The following is a 12,272-nucleotide window of genomic DNA, read 5'->3' on the forward strand; positions in this document are numbered from 1 at the left end:
AGAGTCTCCTATGAGAAACCATGTCAAAGGCTTTGCTGAAATCTAAGTAGATTAAATCTAGCACACACCCTTGATCCAAATAGCAAAGATACTTACCTGTAGCGGGTATTCTCTGTGGACAGCAGGCTGATTGTTCTCACATGTGGGTCGACATCTGCGTCAGCCCAGGAAACGGAACAAATATTTGAAGCAAAAATAAAAAGTTTTTGCCCAGAGTCTTCTGGCGCGTGAATCACGCGCACCGCGCTTGCGCGGACAACTTCCCGTCCGTTGCACGAGCGCGCCCCTTAGTTAAATCAAAAAGCATACAACAAACTAGTAACAACTCCAAAGGGGAGGTGGGCGGATTTGTGAGAACAATCAGCCTGCTGTCCTCGGAGAATACCTGCTACAGGTAAGTATCTTTGCTTTCTCCGAGGACAAGCAGGCTGCTTGTTCTTACATGTGGGGTATCCCTAGCACCCAGGCTCACTCAAAACAAAGAACATTGGTCAATTGGGCCTTGCAATGGCGAGGACATAACATAGATTGACCTGAAACCATAACACAACTGAGAGTGCAGCCTGGAAAAGACCAAAAATGGGCCTTGAGGGGTGGAGTTGGATTCAAAACCGCAAACAGATTCTGCAGCACTGACTGCCCAAACCGACTGTCATGTCGGATATTCTGCTGAAGGCAGTAGTGAGATGTGAATGTGTGGACTGATGACCACGTTGCAGCCTTGAAAATCTCCTCAATGGAGGCTGACTAAGTGAGCCACTGACGCATCCATGGCTCTAACATTATGAGCAGTGATATGGTCCTCTAGAATCAGCCCAGCCTGGGCATAAGTGAAAGAAATGCAATCTGCTAGCAATTGGAGATTGTGCGTTTTCTGATGGCGACTCCGCTCCTGTTGGGATGGAAAGAAACAAACAACTGGGCGGACTGTCTGAAGGGCTTTGTCCGCTCCACGTAAAAGGCCAATGCTCTCTTGCAGTCTAAGGTTCTGCAAACTGCTTTCGCCAGGGCGGGTATGAGGACGGGGAAAGAATGTTGGCAAGACAATTGACTGGTTCAGCTGAAATTCTGAAACCACCTTCGGCAGGAACTTAGGGTACGTGCGGAGGACTACTCTGTTGTGATGAAACTTGATATAAGGTGCATGCACTACCAAGGCCTGAAGCTCACTGACCCTACAAGCTGAAGTAACAGCCACCAAGAAAATGACAGCGAAGGTGCAGCGAAGGGTGACTAAAATGATAGCGGGGATGGGACGACTTCCCTATGAAGAAAGACTAAGGAGGCTAGGACTTTTCAGCTTGGAGAAGAGACGGCTGAGGGGAGACATGATAGAGGTATATAAAATAATGAGTGCAGTGGATCAGGTGGATGTGAAGCGTCTGTTCAAAATACTAGGACTAGGGGGCATGCAATGAAACTACAGTGTAGTAAATTTAAAACAAATCAGAGAAAATGTTTCTTCACCCAACGTAATTAAACTCTGGAATTCGTTGCCTGAGAACGTGGTGAAGGCCGTTAGCTTGGCAGAGTTTAAAAAGGGGTTAGACGGTTTCCTAAAGGACAAGTCCATAAACCGCTACTAAATGGTGTATCCTGACCAGACTATTTGAAGAACCCATTGGTCGGAGGTTATGAGAGGCCACCTTTGGTGAAAAAATATCAACCTCCCCCCAACCGGTAAGTCATCTGGTACGGACACTTTACACTTTTATAGAGGCTATGCTTAACTGGAGCCAGTCAAAAGCCCGATCCGTGCTTTTGCTGGGGAGCAGCACGGGCCTTAGACGCACGCTGTTGACGAGAACGAGCACGCTAGGGCTGAGCCTAGGAAGGCTGTCGAGAAGCAGAAGCACTTATGCCTAGGATAGGGAGCACTCCTCTTCCCTCCAAAATACCTCCTAGATGAGGAGGTATTAGCAGAAGACCCCCGGTGGGAGAGAGAATCCATAGCATCATTATGCTTCTGGATCTGATCAACAAGATCCTCTACTTTTTCACCAAAAAGGTTATCCCCTCGGCAAAGGAACATCCGCCATTCGCTGCTGGACCGAATGATCCAGGTCAGAGACACGCAGCCATGAGAGTCTACACATCACTATACCTTGAGCAGCGATCCTGGATGCTACATCAAAAGTGTTGAATGTACCCCTGGCCAGGAGTTTTCGACACGCCTTCTGCTGCCTGACCACCTGGCGAAAAGGTTCAGCTTGCTCCGGAGGGAGTGCATCAATGAAGCTAGACAGTTGCCTTATTGAGTCCCGCAAATGAACGCTCGTGAAGAGCTGGTATGATTGGATCTTGGCAGCGAGCATAGCGGCCTGATACGTCTTCCTCCCAAAAAGAATCAAGAGTCCTAGCTTCTCTGCCTGGGGGCGCCGAAGCATAGTCTCTAGTACTCCTGGCTCTCTTGAGGGCGGAATCCACCACCATAGAATTGTGGGGTAACTGAGGCCTCAACAATCCAGTTTCACCATGGATCCGATACTGGGATTCAACTTTCTTGGGGACTACAGGGCCAGACAGAGGGGCCGACCAGTTTTGCATAAGGACTTCCTTCAGTACCTTATGCAGAGGGACAGTCACAGCTTCTTTAGGTGGAGAATAGTCCAGGACTTCGAGCATCTGAGTCCTGGGCTCATCCTCAACCTCCACAGGGAAGGGAATAGCCGTAGCCATTTCCTGGACAAAAGAGGAAAAGGAAAGACTCTCCGGTGGCGGGGAAGGTTCAGAGGGAATCCCATAGGACTCATCAGAAGAAAAGTACCTGGGATCTTCCTCTGACTCCCATGAATGCTCCTGCTCAGTATCAGATAAGACCTCTCTTAAGTTACTCCAACACTGGACCTGCCTCAACGCCAAGGAACAACGTCCTTGATGGTGGTGTCAAGAGGCCGACGACCGCTCGGACTGTGGCGAAGCTTCCTCCACTGACGTCGAAGGGGAATCGACCTGGGTGGCAGGAGAAGGGCCACACACCGCAGCAGCAGATGGTACAGAAGGTGCAAGCATCCCCCGACACTGAAGCTGACTGACGTAGCAGTCCCTCCAGAAGTTCTGGAAACAAGGCCCAGATGCACTCATTGAGAGTCGCCATCGGAGAAGGCTGTGGGGTCGGTGGAACAGGTGGTGTCAGAATCTGTGGAGGCTCGGAAGCAGGTACCGGACTGCTAGGAGACCTACGCATTGGCACCTCCTGTATAGACGGGGAGTGATCTTCTCGGTGGCGACACTTTTCGGGTGCCGACTCTCTTGACAAACCAGAACTCCCAGCACCATGCGTCGAAGGAGAATGATGACAGTGCTTCTTCGTCTTTGCTTGACGCCCGCCATCGAGACTCCTTGGTACCGAGGACGTGGAACCCTCACGTCTTCTTGGGGCTGTTTCCGACGAAGGTTGGTCCCGGGGGCCTGCATAACAGGAGGCCTCGAGATAGGTGGAGACCCACTCGATGCCTCGCTGCACCCAGCGCGAGTGAGTCTCTCAGCAGCCATTACCTCTCCTCCCGACGTCGATGCTCCTTTCGATGTCGACGCCGACGGACTGGACCGAGCCCCAAAAAGCTTTTCTCGTTGGGCTTCTCGAGACGCATGGGTCCGTTTCTTCATACAAAGACACAGACTACAAGCGGCTGGGCTATGGTTTGGCCCTAGGCACTGAATACACCAAGCGTGGGTATCGGTACCTGAGATGGTCCGGTTGCACCGAGTACGTTTGAAGCTGCTAGGTGTCTTCGATGACATGGAAGAAAAAACGGCTTTGGCGAAATTAAACAATGCAATTGTACCAAAAAAGTAAAAGGCACAAAAAGGGAGAAAACCCGACCGCGCGGCCTAAAGGTCGGCCACGTCAAAATGAAAGGAAACTTTAAAATAGGCAAAAAAAACCCAAGAAACCCCTAACACACACTACGGGAGTAATTTTTTTTTTTTTTTAAAGAAAATGACAAAATAAAAGAAATATGAAGAAAATAGTCGTCAGACTGTTCCTGGGCCAAAAATGAGGAGAGCAGAAAAATCCTATCACCTCGTTGTGGATAAAAAAGAACTAAGGGGCATGCTCGCGGGAAGTCGTCCGTGCATGCCTGGTGCGCGTGATTCACGCGCCAGAAGACTCTGGGCAAAAACTTATTTTTGCTTCAAACATTTGTTCCATTTCCTGGGCCGACGCGGATGTCGACCCACATGTGAGAACAAGCAGCCTGCTTGTCCTCAGAGAACTTTGGTTACCCAGTCAATTCAATCAGATTCGTTTGGCTTGATTTACATTTAGTAAAACCATGTTGTCTTGGATCCTGTAGCCTATTAGATTCCAGGAAATTCACTATCTTTTCTTTCAGCATCGCTTCCATTACTTTTCCAATAACAGAGATGAGGCTTACTGGCATGTAGTTTCCAGCTTCTTCTGTCACCACTTCTGTGAAGAGACCACATCCACTCTTCTGAAATCCCATGGAACCTCCCTGTCTCCAAGGATTTATTAAACAAATCTTTAAGAGGACCCAACAGAACCTCTCCGAGTTCACTAAAAATCCTGCGATGCATCCCGTCCAATCCCCAAGGCTTTCTTCATGGAAAATACTGGGTTTGATACTTTGCTGATATGATCCTCCTTAAAAATTATGAGTAGGATATGATTTAAACATGGATGTGTGCCAATTTGTGGCATGTAACCCTTGGGAGCCCAATAGCTTAAAGTATCTAGGCATAAAAGCCTCAGGGGTTTAAATGTACCAGATTTTAAGCTTTATCATTTGGCCTTTCAGGTGTCTCAGACCAAACAATGGTACTCATCTTTCTCAACTGATACCACCAGATGGGTAATTTTCAAAAGAGAACAAATATTTCCTCTACCATTGAATCTACTTCCGACCATGAACAGATTCTGATATGCTCCACATCAATCTGGTGATAAAGAACTCAGCACGCTCAGTAAACTCTGTGTGTTCTCTCAAAGTTTAAATGGTCAAACTCTGTTGATATTTCTATTTGGTATAACTCTATGTTTTCGCTCAAAGCCTCTCCTAGCCTCCGCAAAATATGGTACTTCACTAATTGGTCACCAATGCATTTATTGTCAGGTGTTAATGTTATTCCTTTTCAGGATTTTAGTGCTTGTCACAACATTCCTCACTCACATAGAACTTTTTGGGAACATCTGACTCAGATCATTGAACATCTCTATCCTGCATCACCAGATCATCAATCCACAGTCTCCAGTTTCAGCAATCTATGTCAATCCCTCATGAGCTCAAAATCTGCATCTAAATTGTATAAACTCATGCAACTGTCAAAACCTAACATATGTTCTGACCTTACTTCTTCTTGGGAAAATGAACTAAACGTCTCGCTGTCCAGTAAGGAGTGGGATCTTTTTTGGACAAAAACTATGCGCTCCTCCTTTTCAGCTGCTCTTCCTCAGTCTACCTACTATATTGTCCATAAATCCTACTGGACGACTGTAAAACTTGCTAAAGTAAAACAAAGTACCTCAAATCTATGTTGGTCATGTCAATCTGAAGTGGGTTCACTAGATCATTTTCTTTTTTCCTGGCGTTCGGTTTGGGGCACTACTCAGAAGATATTTAAAATTCAAGATACTCTATCCTTTAAAATACTAATCCCCAAGGCTTCAACTCCTGGCCTGCCAATCCCTCAAAAATATTTTAAATTGTTTAACTTAATGATTTCTCTTGCCCTCCATCTGATTGCACTGCATTGGAAAAATAATCAGCTTGTTTCATTTCATGAATGGTGGAACCTGCTGTGTTCATATAGGCGATATGAGGAAATAGCTGCCATAAGGTTTGGTCACATCTCGCCCTTTTATAAAGCATGGTCACTGCTAGATAGCTATGTAATCCTGTAAAAGGGAATTAACTTCCTAATAGTATGTTTGTTTATGCTGTTCTACTTTATTTTTACCAACCCACTGTCACATTTATTTTTTATTATTTTTTTTTCTTATTTCAATAATATATGCAGATGTATGTTTCTACAAATATTGTATTGTGATATTATTGACCAGGACTCAGATAATTTGTCATCTTGTACATTTGGAGTCGTTTAAGCGCCCTTCCTGAACCAGCCAAGGATTTGGCGAAACAAGGCAAACTTGTTGAAGGGTTCTAACGTAGCAAGTAAAGAAAGAACAGCCGGGGGATGCCACTCGGACCAAGCCGCTATCAGCCTCAGCCACAGCATTCACTTCAACCTGTAGTTAAGTATTGTGGGTATTTAGATCTAGTATAGAAGGTTCTGGGGTTCCTAGTTCAGATAGGTAGGCGTATTTGGTATTCGGGGGGTTGTTTGTGCAAACATCGATTTATATGTGGGTCGGGTATTGTCTGTTTTAGTTTGGTGTCTCTCACCAGGTGTAGAGTAAGAAGCAAGAGAGTTTTGTTATTTCATTCGCTTTTCTCACGTAGTTTGAGTTTTTTGCGTTTGATTATTTTTTCCCGTTTGCTTCTTACGGGAACCAATGATAGGAATGGACTCCTAAGCTGATAGTGATTTTGTCCAATACAATCGTATTTTTACTATTTGGAGCTTTGAGGTTCCCATTTATGTAATTGATCAGTACAGATTTCTTTATTGAAATCGTGAAGAAACCACGAGGAGACACCCACAAACTAATTTTCATATATTTTCAAACTTTTTGGATTGATAGTATGTACATTAAAATTAATAAAGTTTGAAAAACAAAAAAGAAAACATTCAAAAAGAGCGACCAAAATGATAAAGGAGATGGAACTCCCCTCATATGAGGAAAGGCTAAAGAGGTTAGGGCTCTTCAGCTTGGAAAAGAAATGGCTGAGGGGGTATGAATGAGGTCTACAAAATCCTGAGTAGTGTAGAACAGGTAAAAATGAATCGATTTTTCACTTTCAAAAAGTACAAAGACTAAGGGATATGCAATGAAATTACATGAAAATACTTAAATATTTTTTTCACTAAAAGAATAGTTAAGCTTTTGAACTCCTTGCTAGAGGATGTGTTAACAGCAGTTAGTGTATCTGGGTTTAAAAAAGGGGTTGGACAAGTTCCTGGAGCAAAAATCCATAGTCTGTTATTGAGATAGACATGAGGTAAACCGCTGTTTGCCCTGGGATTGAACAGAATGTTGTTACTATTTGGGGTCCTGCCAGGTACCTGTGACCTGAATTGGCCACAACTAGAAGCAGGAAACTGGGCTAGATGGACCATTGGTCTGACCCAGTATAGCTATTTTTATATTCTTAACAACATAAAAACAAGAGGGTGCATAATGAAATTTGACGACCGGCAGACTGAAAACAAATTGTAGAAAGGTTTTTTTCACACTGTGTATAACTAAGCTGTTGAATTTGTTGCCAGAGGATGTGGTCAAAGTGACTAAAATTGCAGAAGTCAAAATAGGTTTGACAAGTTACTGAAAGAAATATTCATAAAAAATTATTAGCCAGGTAGATTTGGGAGGTCCATGGCTGATCCCTGATGCTGAGGTATAATTTATGACCCAGAATTACCATTGTCAGAGACCCAGGATGCTGAGGTTGACAAACCTTGGTCAAACTCGGTATGGTTTTCTTTTTTCTTAGAATGTTTTGGAAATCCTGCAGGACAACTTATAACTAAAGCAAGAGGAGCAGATTGGAACAACACCCTAAGAGTTTACAGTAGACAGAACAAAGCTAGAACTTAAATCATAAAAGTCCAAATGGAAGATAACAGGATACTTAAAAAGAGTTTGGCAGATAATCAACTAAATTCTGGAACTATGTAAGAGTGGGTAGCAACACACCTTGGTAATAACACTAATAAATAAAAAAAAATGAAAGACCAATTTTAAAGAGAAACTCGACACTGCAAGCTAAGTGGGGTGTAAAACTAATTCCAAAGAGTCCACTCTACTTGAGTGCAACTACCCATCTTGAAATACCACTTCTCCTAAAAACTTTGAATATGAAAAAGCAAAAACTTTTTCAATTCAAAGATAATCAAAGAAATGGTACTACAGGGTTTCAACCAGTTCATACTCCTTTTTAAATGTTCTGACTAGATGTGGATTTAACAGCACTTTTAATAAAGCAGTGTTGTGGTGCTAATCCAGTTAGATACATAGGAATAAAGAAGATTTTTTTTTTAATGGTCACAAGTGTGTCAATTTAGTCAAAAGTTTTAACTTTTAACTCTGCTATCCTTTTATTTCAGCAGTATTTGAACTTAACATCCCAAAATTGCTAATGTCTATAATTTATTCCTTCCAAAAAAATTGTACACATTATTGTTCCTGGTATAATATTCCTGAAATTAGATTATGACCACTGGAAAAGAACACAAACTCTTAAAAATGACAGTGTCTACACTGCCTGAAGGCAAGCAAGCACAATTTCTCTAGAGGTGTTTTTCTACTCTTGCAGGATACAGACTATATATATATATATTTAGAAACAAAGAGACCACTCACCTTCCACAGTACAATAATATTCAAACTCACTTCACTGCATTTCTGTATCAGTTTGACAGCCTCATCAAATGAAGATTTGCCAGATACTTGAGATGTCTGTTGTGAGCTTTTTAATTCTGAGGACAAGCAGCTTCGAAAGAAAAAGTCTGCACATGGAGTAGTTGAACTAATTATCTGCAAAAGGAACAGAATACTAGAAATGGTAGTAAACAAAGCCATTTACTATTCACAGGAAAACTGACAAGTGCTGCAAGTTTAAACAGTGCTTTTGAACCCACTGTTGATTTTTACTGCAGCCAGCTACACAAAAATTGAACCTCGATCTTTTATGCGATGACAGAAAAAAGTACCATATTATACGCATGTTGTGGGTAAAGTGAGGAGTAAGGATATGAACATGTGATAATGTGAACAGCAATTGAAAGAAGTGGTATCCAACTATCAAAATCTGCAGAAGCAAAAATAAAATCAAACAGGCTCTGCAACATCTCTATCTTTCTTGAAAAGGAAAACACAATTTTTTAATCACTGGCCTATATGAAAGAAGGGGCAAAGAGAAAAATGAACAAACACTCCAATAAAAACACATTTAACTTTCTTATTAAATTATACATAATAAAGCATTATGTGATAGAAATAGAGGAAAAAAAAAACACACAACAAAACAAAAGTTGCACTCCCTCCTAAGCCCACAATACTCAGTCCACCATAAAAAGTTAACACATAAAACACTAAGGGCCCTGTTTACTAAGGTGTGCTAGCACTTTTAGTGCGCTATAACGCTAGACACACCCATAGGAATATATGGGTGTCTCTAGCATTAGCGTGTGCTAGAAACACTAGTACGCCTACAGTGCGGCTTAGTAAACAGGGCCCTAAGAATTATAAACTCAACATTACGTTGCCTGGGTCTACAATAGCCCAACTGGTCAAACTAGAAAGCCACTGAACCTTGAATAGAAAAATGTTTGTTTAGGATAAAAAAAAAAATCTTGACAAAAAGTAGCCTAATATTTTTGACAACACAAAAAGAAATCACCTCCATTATCCACCACTTCTTTTAGCATCTGCAAAAACAGTTTACGCTTAGTCTGAGTTTGCTTACAGGTATCAGAAAAGCAAAACCAGTAATCCATACATAAATCTTTTTAAAAATGTTTTTATTGATACTTTTCAAAAGAAAGAGCATATAGGGGCATAATCGAACGCGAACGCCCATTTCCATGGGCGTCTATCTCCAAGAACAGGTACGTGAGGGGGCGGGACAGACCGTATTTTCGAAAAAGATGGGCATCCATCTTTTTTTCGATAATACGGTTTGTGCTGGGCAAATGCATCGGATTTGTGCGGATTTGAACTGGGCGGTTTTGTTTTTCAGCGATAATGGAAACCAAAGGCGCCCAGCTCAAAAAACGAACAAAGCCAAGGCATTTGGTCGTGGGAGGGGCCAGGATTCATAGTGCACTGGTCCCCCTCACTTGCCAGGACACCAAACGGGCACCCTAGGGGGCACTTGTAACAAATAAAAAAAAAAAAGTAAAATACCTCCCAAGTCCATAGCTTCCTTTCCTTGTGTGCTGAGCCCCCCCCAAAACCCACAACTCTACACCATTACCATAGCACTTATGGCTGAAGAGGGGGTACCTAGATGTGGGTACAGTGGGTTTTGGGGGCGGTTTGGAGCGCTCCCATTTACCACCACAAGTGTAATAGGTAGGGGGGGGGATGGGCCTGGGTCCACCTGGCTGACGTCCACTGCACCCACTAAAAACTGCTCCAGGGACCTGCATACTGCTGTGATGGAGCTGGGTATGGCATATGAGGCTGGTATACAGGCTGGAAAAAAAAGTTGTTAAAGTTTTTTTTGGTAGTAGGGGGTTAGTGACCACTGGGGGAGTCAGGGGTGGTCATCCCCGATTCCCGCCGGTGGTCATCTGGTCATTTAGGGCACTTTTTTGGGACTTGTTTGTGAAAAAAAAACGGTCCCAAAAAAGTGATCTAAATTCTCGCTACAAATGCCCATTTTTTTTCGATTATCGGCCATCTCTGCTCGGCCGATAAACACGCCCCAGTCCCGCCCTCACCATGCCTCTGACATGCCCCCGTCAACTATGTCCGTTCCTGCGACAGAATGCAGTTGGAGGCGCCCAAAATCGGCTTTCAATTATACTGATTTGGGCGCACACGGGAGGAAGGCTCCCATCTCCCAATTTGGGTCGAAATATGGGCGGTCTTTCTCTTTTGAAAATAAGCTGGATAGTCACCCAATTATTGCATCAATACAAACATATGCATCAACACAACAAATACAAGGAGAGAACTACTTCCAATTACTTGGAATGCCCTCCCGCTGGAGGTGGTGGAGAGGAAAATGGTAGCGGAATTCAAGCATGCGTGGGATAAACCTAAAGGAATCCTGTGCAGAAGGAATGGATCCTCAGAAGCTTAGCCGAGATTGGGAGGCGGGGCTGGTGTTTGGGTGGTGGGGCTAGTTCTGGGCAAGACTTCTACGGTCTTGTGTCCTGAAAATGGCAGATACAAATCAAGGTAAGGTATACACAAGAAGTAGCACATATGAGTTTATCTTGTTGGGCAGACTAGATGGACCGTGCAGGTCTTTTTCTGCCGTCATCTACTATGTTACTATGTAATTACTCCTCTCCTCAGGGAAGGGACCTTTCCTTAGCTATCTAATTTCCCACCCCCACCTCACTTCCACCCACCCAAATTCCCATGTCTGTAAGGGGGAGGGGGTAATCTTGTTGGAATGTAATTGTATTTTACATGCATTGCCTGTCACCTATTATTTCTCTGTGATTACTCTGTGACCTCTGATGTGAATTACTTAGAGAGGTCACACAGCTATGTAACTTCCTGTGGGGGTTAGATGCAGCACATGCAGCACATGGAGCACATGGAGCTCATGATCTCTCCTAACCTGAGAGGATCTATGGTGGTGTGAGCATCCATTACCATCTAAGCACATGGAAGGAGCTGATAATACAAATGTATAGTAATATGTATATATAAGCCTGTCTGATTATAATCTAACTACAAACTGTGAGTAAACAGATGTTTTGTTACTTCAACTTTAAAGTGACTCAGCAGTGAATTATTCTGGGGTGAATGAGAGAGAGATGAAGAAAGAAATTAACATTTCTAAAGCTGAAGCTGTGTGTACTAAAATCTGCTAATTATTTACTACAAATAATCCAACAAAAGGGTTATGGGCCCAGGGGCCAGGAATTGAAAAAGAAGAGAAATATTACCAGGCAGAAAAAAAAGGCCACATTTTTTCTCTTAAGTTTTAAAGGAAAGATTCAGTCTGTCTCTCTCTCCCCCCACACAGCAGACAGAAGGCTAAGAAAATGGCTGAGGGAAGAAATTCACCATTTTTCTATTCTCTCAAGGTGCCTAAATTAACTGAGTTTAATTATCAGCAGTGGGAACTAAGATTCATATGTCTCCTTCGAGCAAAAGGATTAAATATATGCTTAGACCAAGACAGAACAGCTGAAAATATGGCTGAATGGGACAATGCAAACTATTATGTGAAGTGCATGCTTTTGGAAGCTCTCTCAGAGAAACAAGCCATATTAGTGGAGGGAAAAGATACACCAAAGGACATTTTATATAAACTGAGAACTATGTATGCAACTACATATGCAAAGCAGCAACCAATTTGGTTAGCAGAGTTGAATGAAACCAAATTAAGGGATAAAAGTAAATGTAATGATCACATTATGCATCTTATGTCTTCATTTCAAAAGCTAGAACTTTCTGGAATTCCCATGTGTGATGCATTGAAAAGAGCATTTCTTTT

General features: G+C 42.9%; 1 protein-coding gene across 2 annotated transcripts in view; it reads right to left on the minus strand.

Moving 5' to 3' along the window:
- The window catches only part of TRAPPC8 (trafficking protein particle complex 8), a 378,205-nt gene that overhangs the window by 35,601 nt on the left and 330,332 nt on the right, over window positions 1-12,272 (minus strand). For both annotated transcript variants that reach the window (XM_030213866.1, XM_030213855.1), the window contains one exon: window positions 8,450-8,623. In XM_030213866.1, coding sequence (XP_030069726.1) covers window positions 8,450-8,623 — 174 coding nt within the window. The remainder of the gene's footprint in view (window positions 1-8,449; window positions 8,624-12,272) is intronic.

This window comes from Microcaecilia unicolor, chromosome 1 (genome assembly GCF_901765095.1).
Source record: "Microcaecilia unicolor chromosome 1, aMicUni1.1, whole genome shotgun sequence".
NCBI classification, from domain to species: Eukaryota; Metazoa; Chordata; class Amphibia; order Gymnophiona; family Siphonopidae; genus Microcaecilia; species Microcaecilia unicolor.